Below are 21322 nucleotides of genomic sequence, written 5' to 3'. Positions count from 1 at the left end.
TGTTTATTTTTGCCACTTCATTTTTCACTCTCTACTGAGTGATAGGGTGTATTCTCTCTGTCTGTTCTTTTAGAGGTTAGATAAAATTTATATATAGACATAATCTATCAAGTCAAAAGTTAGCCAATAATGTTATTTTTGTGCTTGATACTACAAAGGCTTTAAACACTAACTTCATGTACTTTCTTCCTAACTTCCATGCTTTTATTTTTTTGTGTATTTAACTTATTTTTGGATCTGATAAGACATTATTAGTGTTGTGTAATGAACAACAATGCATTGATTAGATTTAATTTTTATTTATTTATTGACCACTTTCTAGGCTCTTCATGTTTTCTTGCATCTCAGAGCTTCCCTCTGAGATCACATTCTTTCTTCCAGAATGACATCCTTCGGGATTCCCTTTTTCAAGGGTCTGGATAGTAGCAAATTCTCTGTGCTTCTATTTTTTTTAATGTCTATATTGTACACTCAGTGTTGAAAGATATTTCCACTAGGAATAGAATAATAGGTGAACAATTATTTTCTTTCACCTCATGAGGGATATCATTGTACTGTCGTCTGGTCTACCTTGCTGTAGAAGTCAGTTGTCAGTCTAACTTGTTCCTTTGATAATGATCTTCACCCCACAGCCTACCCCAATATCTTTTTTTTTGGTGTTCATTAGTTTTATGGTGAATCTAGGGTGAAGTTCACTCATTAGTTAGTTCTTCCCTCCCTCTCTCCCTCCTTTCTTGGTTTCTCTTTTCCTATTTAGAATTTGTTAGACTTTTTGAGTGTGTGGATTGATACTATTCATTGGTTCTGCAAAAGTAGAGACCATTATTTCTTCAAATATTACCTCTGTCATATCACGTCTCTCCTCTCTTTCTAGAACTCTAACTAAATGTAGAGTTTAGTTACATTTGAGACTTCTCACTCTCTCTTCCATGAATCTTAATCTCTCTTTCATATAGTCATTTCTCTGAATCTCTGTGCTGTATTCTGCAAAATCTTACGACATAAACTTCCTGTTCTCTAATTCTCTTTTCATTTATGTCTAATATGCTGTTAAACCACTGGTTTTTGTTTTGTTTTTAATAGCAGTAATTGTGATTTTCATTTCTAGAAGTTTTATTTGGTTCTTCTTAAAAACTTCTTGGTCACTTTTTATAATTTCCAGTATCCTGAGAATATTTTCAAGCTTCTTTGTGCCTCGTTGTTTTTTACTGTGTGCTGCTTATTGACCTTGAAAAATTATTTATGTAAATATTCTGAGGCACAGGACAAAGATGACTTTTCAAAATGGATTTGTATTTGTCACTTTCAGTCTCTAAGGGCTTTGCCAGTAGGGTACGAATTTAAATTAAGTTTATGGCTTGAATCATTTTGGACCACCAAGTGTTTGTAGCTGCGTAACACCAGCAAGTGATTACAAATTTTCAAGGATGAAATTGTTTCCCTATTGAATTGTTCAGTAGTCTCCTGCAGGTGGAGATTTGGAGAAAATGTAGCCTTTGAATTCCCAATATCTACTGGTGGATTTCCTTTTGTACTTTACTCTTTAAGAAGACAGAGGCTCAAATTAGCTGGATTAACAAATGCCCTCAGGGCAAAAGTGGCTTCAGTACTCAGTAAATCTTAGATTTTATCCATCTCATTAGTGCTTTGATACTTTTAATATAGTTTTATTGTTTAATACCTTTAATGTTTGATACTTTTAATAGTCAATCTAGCATTCTTAATTGTCAGTTTCTGCAGTCAAGTGGCTGGGGTGAGCTACTCGTGGACCCGCTCCTCAACTGGTGTCCACTAGGTCTCACAGGTGCTCTCTCTGGTTTTCTGCTCTTCTATGTTGCTTGTGTATAGCTGGTGTATTTCATGGATGGTCATGTTTCTCCACTTGTTCAGGACTTGGTGGTATGCCTCAGCTGACTCAGGCCCACCGTCAATCTCATCAGCACTACAGATTTCTTTGAATCTGCACCACACTCTCTGTTCAGTGTCCTCACCTCCACTTCTGCTGTGGGGCTACTTTGTCCTCCTTATGGCAGAACTACTATCTCTTAACTGAGCCATGTTCTTTGTCCTCTACAAGAGATGTGGGAGGATCTGTGTCCCTTCTTCACCACACAGGGGCTAATGGAAGCTCAGATTGGGCCCTCTTTTGCTTTCTCTTCTACTCTGTTCTCTTTCCTCCTCTCTGCCCATCCCATTGTGCTGCTGGCTCACCTTAAACACTGATTTCCTTCTGGTATCCCAAATGAGAAGTAGAGGAGAATCCCTCTGGCTTTAGCCTTCCCCTTAACCCTTCTAACACACCTTCCCTCTCTGAGACTTATTCCTGGGATCAAGAAAACTTCTCACTGGCTGGCTTTCCAAAATCCAACTCCAACTTCTCCCCACAATCCACTGGAACAGGTAGAAGGCTTGAACATTCCACTTCTTCAACGTCGACTCTTTGCTGTATCCTGGGACAGGAATTCAATGGCCTGGTCATCATATGTGGACAAAGTTGTTTCCCTATACTATAAGAGAAATTCCATGATCTAGGCTATCAGGTTTAACCCTTGATATGTCAATGATGGTAAAAGGAATGTGGAGAATACCTTCTCTCTTGCCTCTTTTTTTTTTTTTTTTTTGGCTTTCTAAATAACTATTTTGATCAAAAATCTTATTTTTTATGTCAAAAGCTAATTTTTTTTTTTTTTTTTTGTGGTACGTGGGCCTCTCACTGTTGTGGCCTCTCCCGTTGCGGAGCACAGGGTCCGGACACGCAGGCTCAGCGGTCATGGCCCACGGGCCCAGCCGCTCCGTGGCATGTGGGATCCTCCTGGACCGGGCCACGAACCCATGTCCCCTGCATCGGCAGGCGGACTCTCAACCACTGCACCACCAGGGAAGCCCTAAAAGCTAATTTTTAACCCTTTAAAAAAAAATTAATTCCTGCTTTAACAGTCTTAACCCCACCCTCCACATACCACCCTTAGGCACATGGAGGCTTGAGGCCAACCAAAGAAGAGATCATATTCATGAAAACGCAAAAGACAAAAGCATATTAATATGTTCCATAAATATCCAAGTTACATATATATATGTATATTGTTTTTTAATCAAAAGCATTTGTGTTAATTATCTATTGCTGTGTAATAAATTATACCAATCTTTAGTGGCTTAAAACAATGAATACTTAGTATTTCACAGTTTCTATAGATCATGAATTTTGGAAGCAGCTTAGCTTGGTGATTCTGGCTCAGGGCCTCTCAGGAGGTTACAGACCAGATGAGAGCTGCAGTCATCTGAAGGCTTGACTGAGGCGGAGGTCAACGTCCAAGTTCACTTACATAGCTACTAGCAGGAGGCTACTGCTCCTTGCTGGCTGTTGGCTAGAGGCCTCTGTTTCTCACCACATGGGTCTCTCCTCATGACATGGCAACTGGCTTCCCTCAGAGCAAGTAATCAGAGAGAGAGCAGGAAGTCATCATGCCTGTTATGTCTTAGTCTCTGGTCACCACTGCCATTGCTTTATTCTAGTCATTGGAAATGAGTGACTAAGTCCAGCTCATACCCAAGGAAAGGGGAATTAGGCGCCACCTCTTAAAGGTAGTGACAAAGAATGTGTGGATGTTGTAAACCACCGAAACATTAAAATCATTTATTTCCCACTTCCTATGTGCAGAGTGTAAAAATCAACAACAAAACAGAGATATTTTTCTTACATAATGGAGCTGAAAGTCTAGTGGGTATGTGAACCTGAAAACAAGCAATTACTGTACACTGAGCTGTGAGTCCTAGTTTTCTCCCATGTGACATGGGGGACAATAGGTGCTTGGGGGCGCATGAGTCAATACATGTGAAAATGCTTTTGTGTAAGTATAGTTTAGCAAAGTGATCAAGAGCTGAGATTCAAGAGCCAGAAGGTCTACATTCAAATCCCAGCTCTGCCACTTACTGGCCAGTTGACCATGGGCCACTAACTCATCTTCTCTGTGCCTCAGTTTCCTCATCAGTAAGGTGGGAGAGTAACAGTACTCAATTCATAAGATCCTTGTGAGCATTAAATAAGTTAACGTTTGGAAAAGTCTTAAAAGGTGCCTGGAACATAGCAAGATTTAGTTACCACGGTTGTAAACTGCAGGCTGCTTCAGAAATGAAGGGAATTATTATTCTAATTTCTGAGATAGGTGTATATCCTTATGCCTATCTAACTGAAAATGAAATTAACTTTTTAAAAAAGATTTAATTTGTAATGATATATTTCTACTTTGTTTCTTTTTAAGCATACAATGTGTAGTAAAATGTGAATGTCACTCTTCACCTCCACCCTTACCCACTCATCAGTCCCACTTCCTTCCCTAGAGGAAACCACTTTAACAGTTTCACGAACGTTCTTTCAGAATTTTCTATTTAAAAGCTATGTATTTTAAAAATAGTTTAATATAAATGGAATCATACATATCTGGTACTTTACTTGCTTTTTTCTGTTAATAATTTTACTGTTAATAATTTAATAGATCTTTTCATGTTTGTGACTATAGCTTTATATCATTCTTTTAATGACTATGTTAAATTTTATAGGATAGATATACCATCAATTCTCTAACCATTCTTCTGTTAATGGACATCCATGTTGTTTCCAACTTTTTACTATTATAAACAGTTGTATAATAAGTATAAACTTTTAAACAGACTTTCTAACCTTCAAAGACTTCATGAATATAAATATTTTTGATTAAGAACTGTTACACTCATTGAACCTGTACAGCTGTGGGTGACCATTGGGTGATCTGTCCATCCCATGGGGGTGGCTTCCTGGTTTCCTTCCCTGATCACAATTCTTTGGACTGGGAGTTGGCACCAGCCCCAAGTTGTGCGAATCATAGTCTCTCCTGTGGGAGCTTAGAATTGGGGCCAAAAGTGAGGGTGACTCTCTCCAGGCAGCCAGACTTGGGTCACTATGGAGCTATGGGATGGTTATCTGATCCATGAGGGCCAGAAGTGCAGCCACAGTTGGCTGGCAGAGACAAAAGAATGAGACAGACCTACAGAGAGGAGATGAGAGACAGAGTCTGGGTATTTTCCCAAGATGGTACCTGGATCTTCCTTTCAGGGACCAAGTTACATTCCTGCCTTGGATTCTGCTAGATACTGGGCCTGCTAGAGCTGGTTTTTCCCTATTTATATTCATAAACATGGGTCCCATTGTATCTTCCTTCAAGATTGAGCCCCAGTTACTCTGATATCAGAGGACTTCCTTGACCACCCTAGCCCTAGCCTGAACCTGTAGGCATTGGCCGTTAGGTCCACTCACTTGGAACTTACACCAGTTATTTTGGCCAATTTGTTTCAAAATCATGAGTATCTAACATTACTGTGCAAAGAAGAATTCTAGGTAAGGACGATAAAAGTCAATATCTTTCCTTTTTTAAACTTTTAATCATCTTGGATGCATCTTTTTAAGGCAGATGACAAAAATTACCTAGCTTATTAAATTGAGTGCATTACTATTTCATCATTTCTGGATGATTATAAAGATCAAACATTTTATACACAGGCATAGTTCAGTAAGTCTACATGTTCAACTGACATAATGAGCACCTGCTACTAAAACAGAATAAAAGAAGCCCCCTCTTTGAAAAGGAAAATATGATATCAGATATGAGTCTCTCTTTCAAAATGGAAACTGTTTTAATTAAAGAAAAGCTGTAAAGCAAACCACCTAGGCCTAAAGATATTTTCAAATTCAGATGCTATACTGTAAAATATTCCAGTCTGTCTGAAATATTTCAGACAGATATATCTGTTTATGTATCTCTCTTGCTAGAAAGCCCATACTCATTGTTTACCTCTGTGTTAGTATGCACATCAAGGTTGGTGAAATATTTAGTTGTGGGGTGTCCTAAAATGAGTATAGCTGGTGTCCAATCAAGAGAGTTTGTAAATAATATTTACTGTTAAACTTATGATGATCTTATTTTGTTTGTTTTGGTTTAGAGCTAAGCCCCTTGTTTCCACCTACAGAATTTCCAGTGTGATTTTTTAAATTTGTTTTATTTTTAATTGAGTATTTAAAAAAAAATTAATCATACTCATATGAGAATGTATAAGACGTAAATGTACATTCTGAAGAATAAAATAAAGTGAGCATTCTGTCTAACCTTCCCCAGGTTAGGAAAAGAGCTTTGAGAGACTTCCCTGGTGGCGAAGTGGTTAAGCATCTGGCTTCCAATGCAGGGTACGCAGGTTCAATCCCTGGTCAGGGAACTAGATCCCACATGCATGATGCAACTAAAAGTTTGTATGGCACAACTAAGGAGCCCACTGGCCGCAACCAAGGAGCACATGTGCCGCAACTAAAGAAGCCGGTGAGCTGCAACTAAGGAGCCCGCCTGCCGCAACAAAGACCCAGCACAACCAAAATAAATAAATTAATTTAATTAAATTAAAAAAGGAAAAGAGCTTTGACCTTGTGGAAGAAAACTCCCCTTATAGGCCTCTTCAATTGCTTCTCCCTCCCTACATCACTGGGGTAATACCAAAGTCCTGATTTTTAGGATAATCATTCCCTTGGTTTTCTTTAGTTTCCTTTGTGCATCCCTAAATAAAATAGTATTTAGTTTTATCTGTTTTGAGCTTAGTATAAATAAAATCATATTGTATGTTTTCTTCTGGGGCTTGCACATTGTGTTTGTGTTATCAGTGTCGATGTGTGTAGCTGTTAGCTCATTGTTTTCATCGCTGTATGGTAGTTCCTTTTATAAATATACAATAATAATTATATATTCTACCCTAGTGGATATTTGGATTGCTTCCAGTTTTTTATCATTATGAACAACGCATGTACATGTTTCCTAGTGCCGGAGTTTCTAGACTAGGGTAAATAACTGGGAGCAGAATTGTAGCATCATAGGATTGTACATATTCAGTCTTATGAGGTAATGCAAAACTCTTTTTCAAAGTGCTTGTACAAATTTACGCTCTTATCTGCAGTGAATAAGAGTTCCCATTGTTCCACAGCATCTCATTTGGAATGGTCAGACTTATTTTTTATCAATCTGGTGGGTATGTAAAAATATTTCAATGTGGTTTTGTTTTTTTTTTTTAATTTATTTATTTTATGTATTTTTTTTGGCTGCGTTCAGTCTTCATTGCTGTGCGTGGGCTTTCTCTAGTTGCGGAGAGCCGAGGCTACTCTTCGTTGCTGTGCGTGGGCTTCTCATTGCGGTGGCTTCTCTTGTTGCGGAGCACAGGCTCTAGAGCACAGGCTCAGTAGTTGTGGCACACAGGTTTAATTGCTCTGTGGCATGTGGGATCTTCCCAGACCAGGGCTTGGACCCGTGTCCCCTGCATTGGCAAACAGATTCTTAACCACTGCGCCACCAGGGAAGTCCCTTCAATGTGGTTTCACTTTGCATTTTCCTCCTTACTTATCAGGTTGCACATCTTTTCATGTGTTTAGTGGCTATTTGAGTTTCCCCTTTCATGAAGTATCTGTTTGATAGTCTTTTGCCCATTCTCCTATTTTGTGTTTGTCTGTTTGTTACTGATTCATAAGTATACTTCATATATTTTTTATGTTCTTTTTGTTCCATTTTTTTATTGAAGTATAGTTGATTTAAATGTTGGGTTAATTTCTGCTGTACAGCAAAGTGATTCAGTTATATGTATATACATTCTTTTTCATAGCCTTTTCCATTATGGTTTACCACACGATATTGAATATAGTTCCCTGTGCTATACAGTAGGACCTTACTGTTTATTCATTCTGTATGTAATAGGTTGCATCTGCTCACCCCAAACTCCTACTCCATCCCTCCCCCAACCCCCTCCTCCTTGGGAGCCACAAGTCTGTTCTCTATGTCTGTGAGTCTGTTTCTGTTTCATAGATAAGTTCATTTGTGTCATATTTTAGATTCCACATATGTGATATCATATGGCATTTGTCTTTCTCTTTCTGACTTACTTTGCTTAGTATGATATTATCTAGTTGCATCCATGTTGCTGCAAATGGCATTATTTCAACCTTTTTAATGGCTGAGTAATATTCCATTGTATATGTGTACCACATCTTCTTTATCCATTCATCTGTCGATGGACATTTAGGTTGTTTCCATGTCTTGGCTATTGTAAATAGTGCTGCTAGGAATATAGGGATGCATGTATCCTTTTGAATTATAGTTTTGTCCAGATATATGCCCAGGAGTGGGATGGCTGGATCATATGGCATCTCCATTTTTAGTTTTTTTGAGGAATCTCCATACTGTTTTCCATAGTGGCTACACTAACTTACATTCCCACCAACAGTGTAGCAGGGTTCCCTTTTCTCCACACCCTCTCCAGCATTTCTTATTTGTAGACTTTTTAATAATGGCCATTCTGACTGGTGTGAGGTGGTACCTCATTGTAGTTTTGATTTTTATGCTACTCTTTTATCACTTAAATGTGTTGCAAATGTTTCTTCTGCCAGTTGATGGTAGGTATTTTATGAAGTCTTTTGATGGATAAATGTTCTCAATTTTAATACAGTCCAATTTACCAATCTTTTCTCTTATGGTTTATATGTTTTATGTCTTAAGAAAACTTTCCCTACCATAGGGTCATGAATATTTTCTCCTATATATATATTTTTAATGTTTATAGTTTTGCCTTTTACAGTAGATTTTTAATTCACCTAGAAATTATTTTTTTGTATGGTATGAAGTAAGTGTCCAATTTCATTTTTGTAATGAATACCGAAACATTCCAGCACCATTTACTGAAAGGTCTGTCATTTCTCCTTTATTCTGTAGTGCCTCTTTGTCCATATTAATCTAGATCTGGGCTCTCTCTACAAATTCATTGATGTATTCTTCTATCCTTGGACCAATGTCATACTATCTTAATTATTATGACTTTATAAATTTTAATATCTGGTAGCAAGTCCTCTATCTTATTCTTCTTCATCAAGAGTGTCTTGGCTATTTTTGGCCTTTTGCACTTACATATAAATTTTAGAATCAAGTTGTCAAGTTTCACCAAAAAAGTGTCTATTGGGATTTTGATTGGAATTGCAATTGAATCTATAGATCAATTTGGGAGAATTCACATCCTTAAATGTTAAGTCTTCCAATCCATGAACATAGTATATCTCCATTTACTTACGTTCTCTTTAACAACATTCAATAAAGTTTTATAATTTTCTTGCATATATTTTGTTAGATTTATTCCTGGATTTTTAAAATAAATTTGGATGCTACCACAAATGTCATAGATATTACCTTCTTAATTTTCATTTATGAGCTGGTATTTAGAAATCAATGGTTTTATAATTGTATTATTTTCTAAGGCTCCTGTAAAAAATTGCCACAAACTTAGTGGCATAAAACAACAGAAGTTTAATATCTTGCATTTCTATAGTTTAGAAGACAGAAATGGGTCTCATTGGGCTAAAATCAAGGTGTTAGAAAGACTGTGTTCGTTTCTGGAGGCTCTAGGGGAGAATCTATTCCTTGCCCTTTACAGTTTTTTTTTTTTTTTTTTTTTTTTTGGCTGTGTTGGGTCTTCGTTGCTGCTCACAGGCATTCTCTAGTTGCAGTGAGTGGGGGCTACCCTTGGTTGCGGTGTGCTGGCTTCTTATTGCGGTGGCTTCTCTTGTTGCGGAGCACCAGCTCTAGGCACGTGGGCTTCAGTAGTTGCGGTCTGTGGGCTCAGTAGTTGTGGCTCGTGGGCTCTAGAGCGCAGGCTCAGTAGTTGTAGTGCATGGGCCCAGTCACCCTCCAACATGTGGGATCTTCTGGGACCAGGGATCGAACTCGGGTTCCCCACACAGGCAGGCAGGTTCTTAGCTACTGTGTCACCAGGGAAGTCCCCCTTTCCAGTTTTTAGAGCCACTTACATGCCTTAGCTTGTGGCCCCCTTTTTGCATCTTCAAAGCCAGCAACAGCAGGTCAAGTTCTTCTTCTTTTTTTTTAATTAATTAATTAACTTATTTATTTTTGTCTGTGTTGGGTCTTCGTTGCTGCGTGAGGGCTTTCTCTAATTGCGGCGAGCGGGGGCTACTCTTCATTGCAGTGCATGGGCTTCTCATTGCAGTGGCTTCTCTTACTGCAGAGCATGGGCTCTAGGCATGCAGGCTTCAGTAGTTGTGGCACTCGGGCTCAGTAGTTGTGGCTCACGGTCTCTAGAGTGCAGGCTCAGTAGTTGTGGCGCATGGGCTTAGTTGCTGTGTGGCATGTGGGATCATCCCGGACCAGGGCATGAACCCGTATCTCTTGCATTGGCAGGCAGATTCCCAACCACTGTGCCACCAGGGAAGTAATGTACTTCTTATAGTACATTACCTTGCCTTTTCTGTTGCCCTCTTTCACTTTTAAGTACACTTGTGATTACATTCAAATAATCCAGGATGATCTGCCCATCTCAAATCCCTATATTAATCATATCTGCAAAGTCAGTTTTGCCATGTAAGGCAATATATTCACAAATTTCAGGGATTAATATCTAGACATCTTTGCGGGGGTAGGGGGCATCATTTTGTCTACTATGGTATTATTGATTTTGTATCTTGCAATCTTACTAACATCTCTTATGAATTCTTGTAATTTATCTACAGGTTCTTTTAGATTTTCTACATATACAATCAAATCATTTGCAAATAATGACACTTTTGTCCTTTCCAATTAGTGTGTGTGTGTGTATGTATCTTTTCCCCCTACCTTTAAGGCCAAGGTACAACAAAAAGAATGGCTGGAAAAATTAAAAAATGGCTAGGACCTCCAGTATAATGTTCAATAGGATGGGTTATATCAGGCAATCCTATATGGTTTCTGCTCTCAGATGGAATACGTTCAGCATTTCACCATTATGCATAATATTTGCTGTAGACTTTTTTCTTCTGAAATTGAGATTATCATATGATTTTCTCCTTTAATGTGTCCATATCATTAATTACATTAATGATTTTCTAATGTTCAGTCAACCTCCACTTCTGAGAAAAACCAAACTTAGTCATGCATTTTAGTAGTTATGCTAATGAGGGATATGGGCCTTTTATTTTCCTTTTTTGTATGCATTGTCCTTATTAGGTTATAATACCTAGGTTATAACAGCCTCATAAAATTAGTCACAGAGGGTACCTGCTTTTTCTGTTCTCTCAAATAGTTTGTGTAAGATTAGAACTATTTGTCACTGCAGTGGTTTTAATAAGATTGCTGACATTTTCTAAACCTAAAATGCATTTTATTTATTTATTTTCTTTCGGTACGCGGGCCTCTCACTGTTGTGGCCTCTCCCGTTGCGGAGCACAGGCTCCAGACACGCAGGCTCAGCGGCCATGGCTCACGGGCCCAGCCACGCCGCGGCATGTGGGATCCTCCCAGACCGGGGCACGAATCCGTGCCCCCTGCATCCGCAGGCGGACTCTCAACCACTGCGCCACCAGGGAAGCCCTAAAATGCATTTTGAAGTTTGTACATTCTTCTGAAGTTCTGTGTCAAGTGCATTATCATCTTATTTAATGCATTTAATTATTCAGTCCAGGGGGATTGGAAGCATTTATCTCTTTTTTTTTCTTTTTTCTGATAGGGAAAATGAAGCTAAACAACTTACATATAAATCTAAAGATTATATAGCCACTAAATGGCAGACCAGAACTCATCAAGACTTCCTGACTTCATATCCATTGTACAGCACCACATTTTCATTGATATTCTCAAGAAGTACTGATAGTTGGCTGTGGTGGTTTTAAATTCTTTTGAAAAAAATTTATGTTGTTTCTCTCTCTTCCTTTGATGTTATTTCTTGCCATCACTTTTTTCCTTTTTTTCTCTTTGCCCCACTATTTATGTTATTTCTAGTATGTTTTGCTCTCAGAGACAAAAATAGATTATTATTTTGTAACAGTAAATATGCTCTGAGTGTCTGAGGGACATTCCTAGAAGTAACTAGCATGAGTTTTGTAACATCCATTTTCCGATGCTAAGAAGCTTTTATCATTTTGTGTTACAAAATTTTGTGTTACAAAAATTTCAGATTACTAGACTGTTAATTATCTTTCTATTTATATTTCCTACACTTCACTACTCAAAGTGTGGTCTGTGAACCAGCAGAATTGGCATCTCCTTGGGGCATATCAGTAGCAAAACAATCTCAGGCCCCATTCCAGAACCAGTGAATCAGAATCTGCATTTTAGCAAGATCCCTGTGTGATTCCTATGAACATTAAAGTTTGAGAAGCATTGGCCTAGATCACCAATTAGATTATAAAAAATCTTTGAGGGCTTCCCTGGTGGCGCAGTGGTTGAGAGTCCGCCTGCCGATGCAGGGGACACGGGTTTGTGTCCCGGTCTGGGAGGATCCCACATGCCGCGGCGTGGCTGGGCCCGTGAGCCATGGCCGCTGAGCCTGCGCGTCCGGAGCCTGTGCTCCGCAACGGGAGAGGCCACAACAGTGAGAGGCCCGCGTACCGCAAAAAAAAAAAAAAAAAAAAAAAAAAATCTTTGAGAGCTTCTTATACCTTTTCATATCCGCAGTTTTAAGCACCATGCCTTACACATGGTATGAAGCACACACTTATGAAATGAAGGCTATGGTGATGATTTTGTAAAACACATGGCAAATCAGAATCCTCAGTTCTGTTTTTGACTGTCAGGAACTCCATATATTGCTTAATTTCAGTAGCCTTCAGTTTCTCATCTGTAAAAAGGAGGAATATAATTGCATTTTCTCTAATGACCCAACCAATTCCAAAATGCTGTACCATAACTGATAAATATCATCTTATAGTTAAACTAATTAATGTTGATAACAATTGAAATTGTTCTGAGATATTTTCTTTGCAAAAAAATTCAACACCAGTTATGTAATGGTATTGAAAGAAATACATAATATATTAAAAAGTATCATTTGCATCCAAAGTTGTTATTGGTAAGATCTGACTTGGAAAAGATGGGTTTTTTTGTTTGATCAGATATCTTTTCTCAAGCAGCAAAGCAGGGTAATAATAGGGGCCAACAATTTGTGTTTCTAGAGTTCAGGTTTTATAGTCTGGTAAAATGGCAAATCAGAAATTGCTATATGGGAAAAATATAGGAGATGATTTTTTTTTTAAGGTTCAACATTTTTATTACTGAAGAATAGAATGGCTTATTAGAATTTTAGGAGATAATGCTTTGATTTCATGAACATTGTGTAGGATTATCAAACCAGAATTAATATATTTTACCTAGCAGTCTAGAATTTCACATTTTTCTAGCAATTTGTATTTGTTCCTACCTTCAAGATATCAGATGTAGAGAAGGGTAGATAAAAGAGCAAAGTTACAGAAGAAGTTTACCCCATTTCAGAGTGTATCTGGCTGACCTAAAAAATGAGACATTTCATAGTTTGATCTGCTGTTGTGTCCATCACTGGAAAACCCAGCATTTTCTTGGATAAGAATTTGCACTCAAATTGTATTACTATAAGGACATCATAATCATCATTGTGGAAACCATTTTTGACAACCCACAAAAGAATCAAGTTTTACTCATGATTGCCACTTATAGTTTTGATTCCTTTGATCTTCGCATCTACTTGTTGGGCAATTCTGGTCCCTAAATTAGACATTTGGTATACTTGGTCAGCCTTGAAACTTCAAAGACAACAAGCTGTCCAGCCATCTGCAAGACTGTCATTGAAGTCCCTTGTGTTCTCACAAATTGCAGCTTGTCTACTTTGAAAGATGAGCAACAAATCTATTCCAAGCCTGAGTAAACCAACTGACCAATCTCAGAGCAACAACGATGGTCACTCATGGGTCTAGCAGTTCCCATTCGAAACACCAAAACACTGTACTTAGAAAAGTAAGGTTAGTGGAAACCTGGTGTCTTCCACACCATCTTGGAGAAGTACTGTTTGTTTATTCATTTGGTTGCGCCTGGTCTTAGTTGTGGCTCGCCGGCTCCTTAGGTGTGGCATGTGAACTCTTAGTTGCAGCATGCATGTGGGATCTAGTTCCCTGACCAGGGATGGAACCCAGGGCCCCCCTGCAGTGGGAGCACAGAGTCTTAACCACTGTGCCACCAGGGAAGTCCCAGAAGCACTGTTTTGTTTGTTTGTGTTTGTTGGCATATTTTGTGTGATTAAGAACTGCTCTTAGCTTATGGGAATAAGACAAAAATGCCTCTCACATATGCATTTGGCATTGTCACATTTAACCTTTTGCATGTATGTATTGAATTTGGAGATTTTTGTTTTGTTTTGTTTTGTTTTGTTTTAGATGGCTGGAGTAAGAGGGCCTGGAGTAAGACTTTGCAGATATTACGGCAGAAGGCATTTTATTTTCATAAAGAAGGAAAAATACACCCATCTCATAATTACAAGCATTGGAGTTGAAACATTGAGACAGTTTCTTTTACTGCTTTCCACCACTAATTGGTAGATGACCTTGGGCAAATCACTTAACCTCTAGATTTCCTCATCTGCAAAATGAAAGCATTGGTTTACAGACAACCATTTAAATCCCTCCTCCAAATATTCATTCATTCTCTAATTTATTCAGGACCTACGATGCGCCACCGGCACTAATTAACACTGTGATTCTTGGAAATCTCAAGATTGTCTCCAACTCCTTTAAGCATCACTCCCCGTCCTGCCTTAAAACCAGCTCCTGAATTCTCCCCCAAAGAGATCGAAACACTTTTCCTGTCTGAAAATATCATGGGGAAGTGTCAATTGCCTTCACCCGGCGTCAACCGAGAGCGCGTGCTCCCGCCGGTTAGTGTCTTTTTCTTTCTTTGTAAAGGGCAACCTCTGCATTTTAAACGGCAACCTAGTCACCCGAAAAAATGCAATTGAAAGGGCGCCCGGAGGTCAGGGCGGGACACCCAACCGCTCCTTTTTCGGCCGGGGAAACCTGGGAAACATTTTTTGGGCTCTGTCCGAGTCACGCGGCAATTCCACGGCAGGAATTGTGCAATGCGGCGAGTCGGGCGGCCGTCCGGGGGTGGAAACAAGTGGGGAAGGCTTCCGCAGTGCCAACTCCCGCCCCCACTAGGGAACTGCGAGGCACTACGGCGCGGTCAGGCCAGCTGGGCTCCGGGTGGGCCCCAATCCGGGCCAAGAACGCCTCGCTTCGCCGTAGGGACCGAGGACTGAGAAGCGCGTGGGAGCCGTCCCTCTCTCGCGCTGGGTCAGCCGCCGCCCGCGTCCCGGGACTCAGTGAGGAGCCGGAGCACGAGGTGGAACGGCGCCCCAAGGCGACGCGGGGGGGATGCGGGGGGGGACGCAGCCAAGCCGCATCGATCGCGAATGGGAACTCCGCGCTCGCGCTTTCGGTAAGAGCACCGGGACTTCCAGCGGCGCCTCGCTCCCGCCCTCGCCGGCCCGGCTGCCCTTTCGGATGGTGACGCAGCCGGCCGGGTACGCAGAAGTCTGCGCGGAAACCTGGAACCTCCCCCGGCCGCGGGCGCCGCCTTCCCGCCCCCGCGCAGCCTTAGCCGCGCCGCGCTCCACTGAGCCCCGCGCCGGTTGTCCCGCAAGGAGCGAGGACTTGAGCCGCGCTGAAAGGGTTAAACCTCTGAGCGGTCCCTGGGTGCAGGCTCGGTGATGAACGTTTGGTCCCACTCATTACTCACGTCACTATCTTTGTGATGTGCATACTGTTGTTAGCTTCACTTAAAGAGGTGGGGAAACAAGCTCAAAACAATAAAGTTACTTTCTTGAAGTCGAACAAGGCAGAGCTAAGACTCAAATCCAGGGCTGTCTTGACACAGATATATCCTACTTCTCTTGGATCAAACGCTTCATGGCTTTCATTCCAGTGAGCCGCGAACAGGTAACAGGTGGGACAGGTAAACAGAACTGGAGCTCCTCTTCCTGGGGTGACGGGAACAGTTTGCTTCTGGTTGGTGCTCACACATTAGCCCAACTGTGCTGTAAAAAAAAAAAAAAGAAAACAAAAGTTTTCCGTGTATACCATGAATTTGAAAAGGTTGGAAAGCGTTTCTCAGCCCTTGTGCCTCTATTTTCAAACTGTACACTGGGATCCGGGACACCTATCATGTGGGATTGCTGGAGAATTAAATAAAACGGTATTTTACACGTTAATTCAGCACATGTTAATTTTTCCTTCCTTTTGCAGCGCTCCCGGGGACATCGGGGCACTCACCCTCCTCAACACTGAAGAGGGGACACAGTCATTCTAGGTCAACCCCTTCCTTTTCTGACAGATGAGAGATTTAATCCACGCAACGGAAGATCACTTAACCCCATCGCCATTTAATTAGTGACAGACACCAAGCTAGGGGGCTCTGTCTCTTGGCCCCTACAAAGGCTCTTTCCATTTCACCCCCCAACCCCCACTTTTCCTCCAAAAGCTTCAGAACAGCTCTGAGGCCAGAACGTGACTTCCTTGGTGACCGATGGCAGTGAAGTGGGCGGGAACCTCCCAGAAGGCTAGAGGAGGAAGTCGAGTCCTGGGGCTCACAGCCGGCCTGACCCTTGGAGAGGGGGACCCCCCACCCCGCCTGGGCCTCTTTGCTGGCCGGGGGGCGGGTGGTGGTGCCCCTTTTGGTAACTCGGGGAGTTAGAAGTACGTGTGTGTGTGTGTGTGTGTGTGTGTGTGTGTGTATTTCCAGCTGTGGAATGTCCAAGCAAAAGTAGATTAAAGTAAAAAGGAATATGCTAGCTTTAGGATTCTATCCTGGATGGGACAGAGTCCTTCCATGGCAAATCATTTCAATATCAGCACAGAATTTTCAGGGGAGTTTATCTTGAAAAGTGAAACACGCTAATGGAAGTTTTCTAACATCATAAAATCTTGGGAATCGTCCACTCTGTTTGCTTGGGTTTCAAAATCACTACTGACTGGAGCAGCTGTTTTTCCTTTCCAAGGGTCCATTTTCCGAAATGAGGCTAAAATATCTGGACAGCCTTTCCCTTGGGTACCATGGAATGTTGAGAATATGAATGGCCTCTTAGTAGAGTTGGAGCTCCAAAGGGAAGTAGTAGGACCATGAAAGGTCCTTTAAAAACAAAACTCTCCTTTTTAAAAATCATAAAAATAATTAGTACTCATCGTGGAAAAGTTAGATTTTTTTTTTCAGAATCAGAAAGAAGAAAAAGAATTGGAACCCCATGCCCAGAAAACTGTTAACAATTTCATGTATGGCATTATATGTAATCAGACTGAACACACTGCTTTTTTCCTTGAACCCCCTCTTTTCCTTGAATAAAATATCATGACATGCCACTAAATATTTTCCATACTTGTTTTAAAATATTTAGTATTCCATTGTACATTCATTTAGCCAAAGCCCAATTGAAGGACTTAAAATTGTGCCCAGGATTTTGCTATTGAAGCAGCAATGAAGTATGAGCCTTGTAGCTAAATCTTCAAGTCCATTCTCAATTATTTACAGAGGTGAATTTCCTACAAGTGGTATTTCTGAGACCCGGGATAAAGATTGCCCTACAGTGACCTTTTCAGCTTGACTTTTCCCCCCAGTGTTTTCCTGGACTTTCTATACCATTTGTTCACCAAGAATTTATTGAGCACCCAGTGCATGCCAGACGTGCCTGGATAAAGAGATGAACCCTCTGAAGTGCAAAGTGCCATAGATGTTGTCAGAGAAAGCTTTGGGTAGGCAGATGCCCTGTTTGAAGAGGATCATGAAAGACCAGTAGACTTTCTTGAGACCAACACATTTTAGGTGAGAGGAGGTTAGTGGGGAGCATTGAAAAGGGATGGGAGGCACAATGAGGTCAAGGGGGAATTTCCTGTACAAAAGCATGGTGGCCTAATAGGCTGGTGGTATGTTTACATGTATTTGGGGAAATTGTGAGTTGTCTTGTGTGTGTATATTAAGAGCCGACCTGGGAAGGAGAGCAGGACAGAAGACAAAGAAATAGCCTCTGTGGCATGCTAAAATGTTTGGACCTTATTCTCAAACAGAAAGGGATTTATGGCGCCTCTAAGGTCATGATAAAATTGGATTCCACCACTTAACCCATTGATGGGCACTGTCTTCAGTGGGTCCCCCAAATCATTCCTGGGGAGGGAAAACAAAAGATAGAAAAATTTGCAAAGGAAATCTCCCAAAAGGATGTTAAAAACTGCAGAGAATCAACCAAACTCATTGGTAGTTACTACTGTATCCATCACACTTAAGGGCGGGCTGTAGTTATAATTAGTAAGTTGGATCGTGAGAAAATTTCTCTTCTCTACCTTGAAGAGAGTGGCTTTAATACTGGTGCATGCCCAGACATTACTTCAGTTTCCTATCAGAAAAACAAATCGAAGACTTCCAGTAAGTCTAAAAACATGCTGCATAGATGGTGGTTTAAGAAAAACTTTTACTTATAGACAAAAACTCAAATGCCTGCTGTGACCAGGTAGGTAATGACTTTCAACAATTCAGGAAAGTTCTCAGCTATTATTTCTCTGAATATTTCCTTTCCCTCATTTTTGCTATCTCCTTAGGGAATCTGGTTACATGTGTAATAGACTTTCTTTTATTTATTTAAGATCCCGCAGCTTGTGGGATCTTAGTTCCCTGACCAGGGATTGAACCGGGGCCCTTGGGCAGTGAAAGCGCAGAGTCGTAACCACTGGACCACCAGGGAATTCCCCTAGACCTTCTAATTCTATTGCCCAAGTCTGGCACTCTCTCTTTCATATTTTGTATCTGCATTTGGATAATTTTTTAGGAACTGATTTCCAGTTTGCTAATTCTTCAGCTTCGTCAAATCCCCCTTTGAACTTGAGTTTTAAATTTCTGTCATTTTTTTCATTCCTAGAAGTTTTATTGGACAATTCTATATAGTTTCTTGCTCATTTCTGTTGGCTTTATTTTCTTGAAACAACGTCAGTCTCTCCCCTGACTTCTATACCTCCATCAGCAGGAAGCAAGAGGGATGCCTGTAGTAACCTGTGCTTCAGATAAGGACATTTCTTCCCTTACCCTCACATAAGCATTGTCAAGAGCAAAGAGAGAGGCCTAGCACTCTATATGCTTTTGTGAAGAGAATTCTCCCTCCACAGCAACCATACTCACAGTGGGGTTCCTTACCGCTGCCTGCCCTGAAACCACTATAATCTCATTATGCCTCTGTCCCCTGTTAATGTCAGTTGCAGAAGAAGCCCAGGACTCTCAAGTCATCCCTCACACCCAGAGCTAATCCCCATGTGGCTCTTAAGGACAGTCTCTACTGTAGTACTCCATATCTCTCCTAGTTTTTTTCTTTTTTCACCACTTGCCATACGACATATTTTATTAAGTTATTTGTTTGTCTTCCTCTCCTAAAATGTAACCTCCTTGAGAGCCAGGGTATTTATTTTGTTGGCTGCTTTGTCCTTAGAGCTTAGAACATTACATGGAAAATAGAAGGTATTCAAAAAATTTTTACTGAGTGAATTAATATTAAGCCTTCTTATTTTATATTCTGTGTCTTGACATTCTATAGCTGAGGATTTTGCAGGTCTGATTTGTGTTGTCTGTTGCTGCTGCCTTTTACTCTCTGTGCCTCATTTACTTGTGTGTTTTATGGATTTTGACTCTGAACTCATACTCTTTGGATTTTGTCTGTAGGAATTCTTCAAAATATAGATTGAAGTTACATTCATTCAGAGATCGTTTGTGTTTATTCTTATAGTTGCCCAGGGTCACTACTTACCCAGGACCAAATTAGTATCTCTACCTGTTTTTAACTACAAAAGTAGGGTGAACTGGACTACAAAAATGTGTGTGGGATTATCAGCTTGTGGATGTAAATTATCAAAAGATACACATGTCAAAATATATGTATGTGTATTTATCTTTTGATAATTTATAACCACATTCTCCTTGGTACTTGGCTGTATATATTTTTCCCACATGCCAAGGTCCAGACAGGCAAGTTTCCTTGTCCCTTTCTGTGCAGCAGGTTTTATTCTGTTTATCCTTACACTGGAAGTGTAGCCCCCTTTGGGTTTTCCAGCTTTATTAGGTTTCCCCATCTTGAGTGGACTTCAGCTTGAGCTGATTTCTAAAAGTCCAGTCTCCTCAGATCTCTAGCTTTCTCAAGAGTAACTTGATTTTTCACATGAAATCAGCAATTTTTAAGTGTTGACAGTCAATTCAAATTTATATTTTTAAGTGCTGGACAAAACAGTTACCATGGGTCATATTTGAGCTTTGGTCTACCAGTTTACAATCTCTGTTCTAAACAGATTGACCCATGTGTATTGTATATATATGATGCAGGATGCATTTTGTTAGAATACATCTATTAGATACAATAGCCACAGATTTGGAGAGAAAGGTCCAATTTTAGATTTCTGCTTCTTTTTCTCTATAAATATACTTGCCAGATCATGTGTCTAGATTTTTCTATTCAGGAAATATGATCATTAAATCTACAATATAAGGAAATATAGGGCATAGTCCCTGCCCTCAAGGTTTTACATTCTATGCAAAGTAGAATGTGCAAGATGGATTGAAGTATCATGAGTTTTAAAGAAGGAAGACCATCTAGGAAGTCACTACCTCAGTCTGGGCCTGCATGAAAAGAGCCAGAGTGAGGGCGTGACGGCACTAGAAGGAAAGGGGCAGATACCAGATATTTAAAGGAAGAAGTGATAGGAGTTGATAACTGAATGAATGTGGGCTAAGAATAGGAGAGGAATTATGTTAGTTCTTATGTGATCAGTAAAATTCTAAAATTTCTTTTGGTTTGCTCATTTCTCATAAATCAGACAATATAAAAGATTTTATAATTTATAAAAGGCTCAACAAATGTAATCAGTTTTTATGTAATAAGGAGAAAAGGAAAAATTCAACTATTGGGGGAAATATTTTGGCTGATGTATTTATATATATTATACCCTTCTAGTACCTTCTCAACATTAAAGGACTGCCTTTCTCCTTTAGTAAACAAAAATAAACGTGCACAGGCACATCAAGATTTCAAAATATCTATAGGCTTCTCAGGTTGGAAAGCTCCATTGAAATAGACTGTCAGTATTCTCCTAAATCAATGCTATTCGTTCCACTTATGGCATTTCACTGGCATCTGATTGTTTGAAGGGGCTATAGGGAAACTGATGATGTTAAGTAAGATAGATTATGGATCACATTCAACTCTCAGTGGGCCTGGCAGGCATAACTCCCATTATTGCTAATGGGAGTTTTGAGTATAAGCTTTTGTGGACCTAAGAGTTTACCATTAAAAATCTGTCCATCTCCTCATCCTTTCAGTAGGTTGCAAATAGCTTTAACTTTAGGTGTAACTGATTAATTGGTTGGAACAATGGCCTGATTGTAAATGATCAGTGCCCAGCAGGTTCCCCCAACTTCTGCCCCTTTTTAGTTCCACCCTAGAATAAAGAAAACAATTTAGAAATTAC

General features: G+C 40.1%; 1 protein-coding gene across 8 annotated transcripts in view; it reads left to right on the top strand.

Moving 5' to 3' along the window:
* Positions 1 to 16210, top strand: part of LOC137218824 (uncharacterized) — a 69047-nt gene extending 52837 nt beyond the window's left edge. For 3 of the 8 annotated variants that reach the window (XM_067726435.1, XM_067726437.1, XM_067726431.1), the window contains one exon: positions 16079 to 16210. In XM_067726435.1, the coding sequence (XP_067582536.1) occupies positions 16079 to 16170 (92 nt within the window). In that variant the 3' untranslated portion in view covers positions 16171 to 16210. The other 5 variants (XM_067726430.1, XM_067726429.1, XM_067726428.1 and 2 more) reach the window with 3 other exon arrangements.
* Positions 16211 to 21322: the final 5112 nt, after the last annotated feature.

The sequence above is a fragment of the Pseudorca crassidens genome, chromosome 2, assembly GCF_039906515.1.
Source record: "Pseudorca crassidens isolate mPseCra1 chromosome 2, mPseCra1.hap1, whole genome shotgun sequence".
Lineage (NCBI taxonomy): Eukaryota > Metazoa > Chordata > Mammalia > Artiodactyla > Delphinidae > Pseudorca > Pseudorca crassidens.
This window is presented reverse-complemented; position numbering and strand designations above follow the sequence as displayed.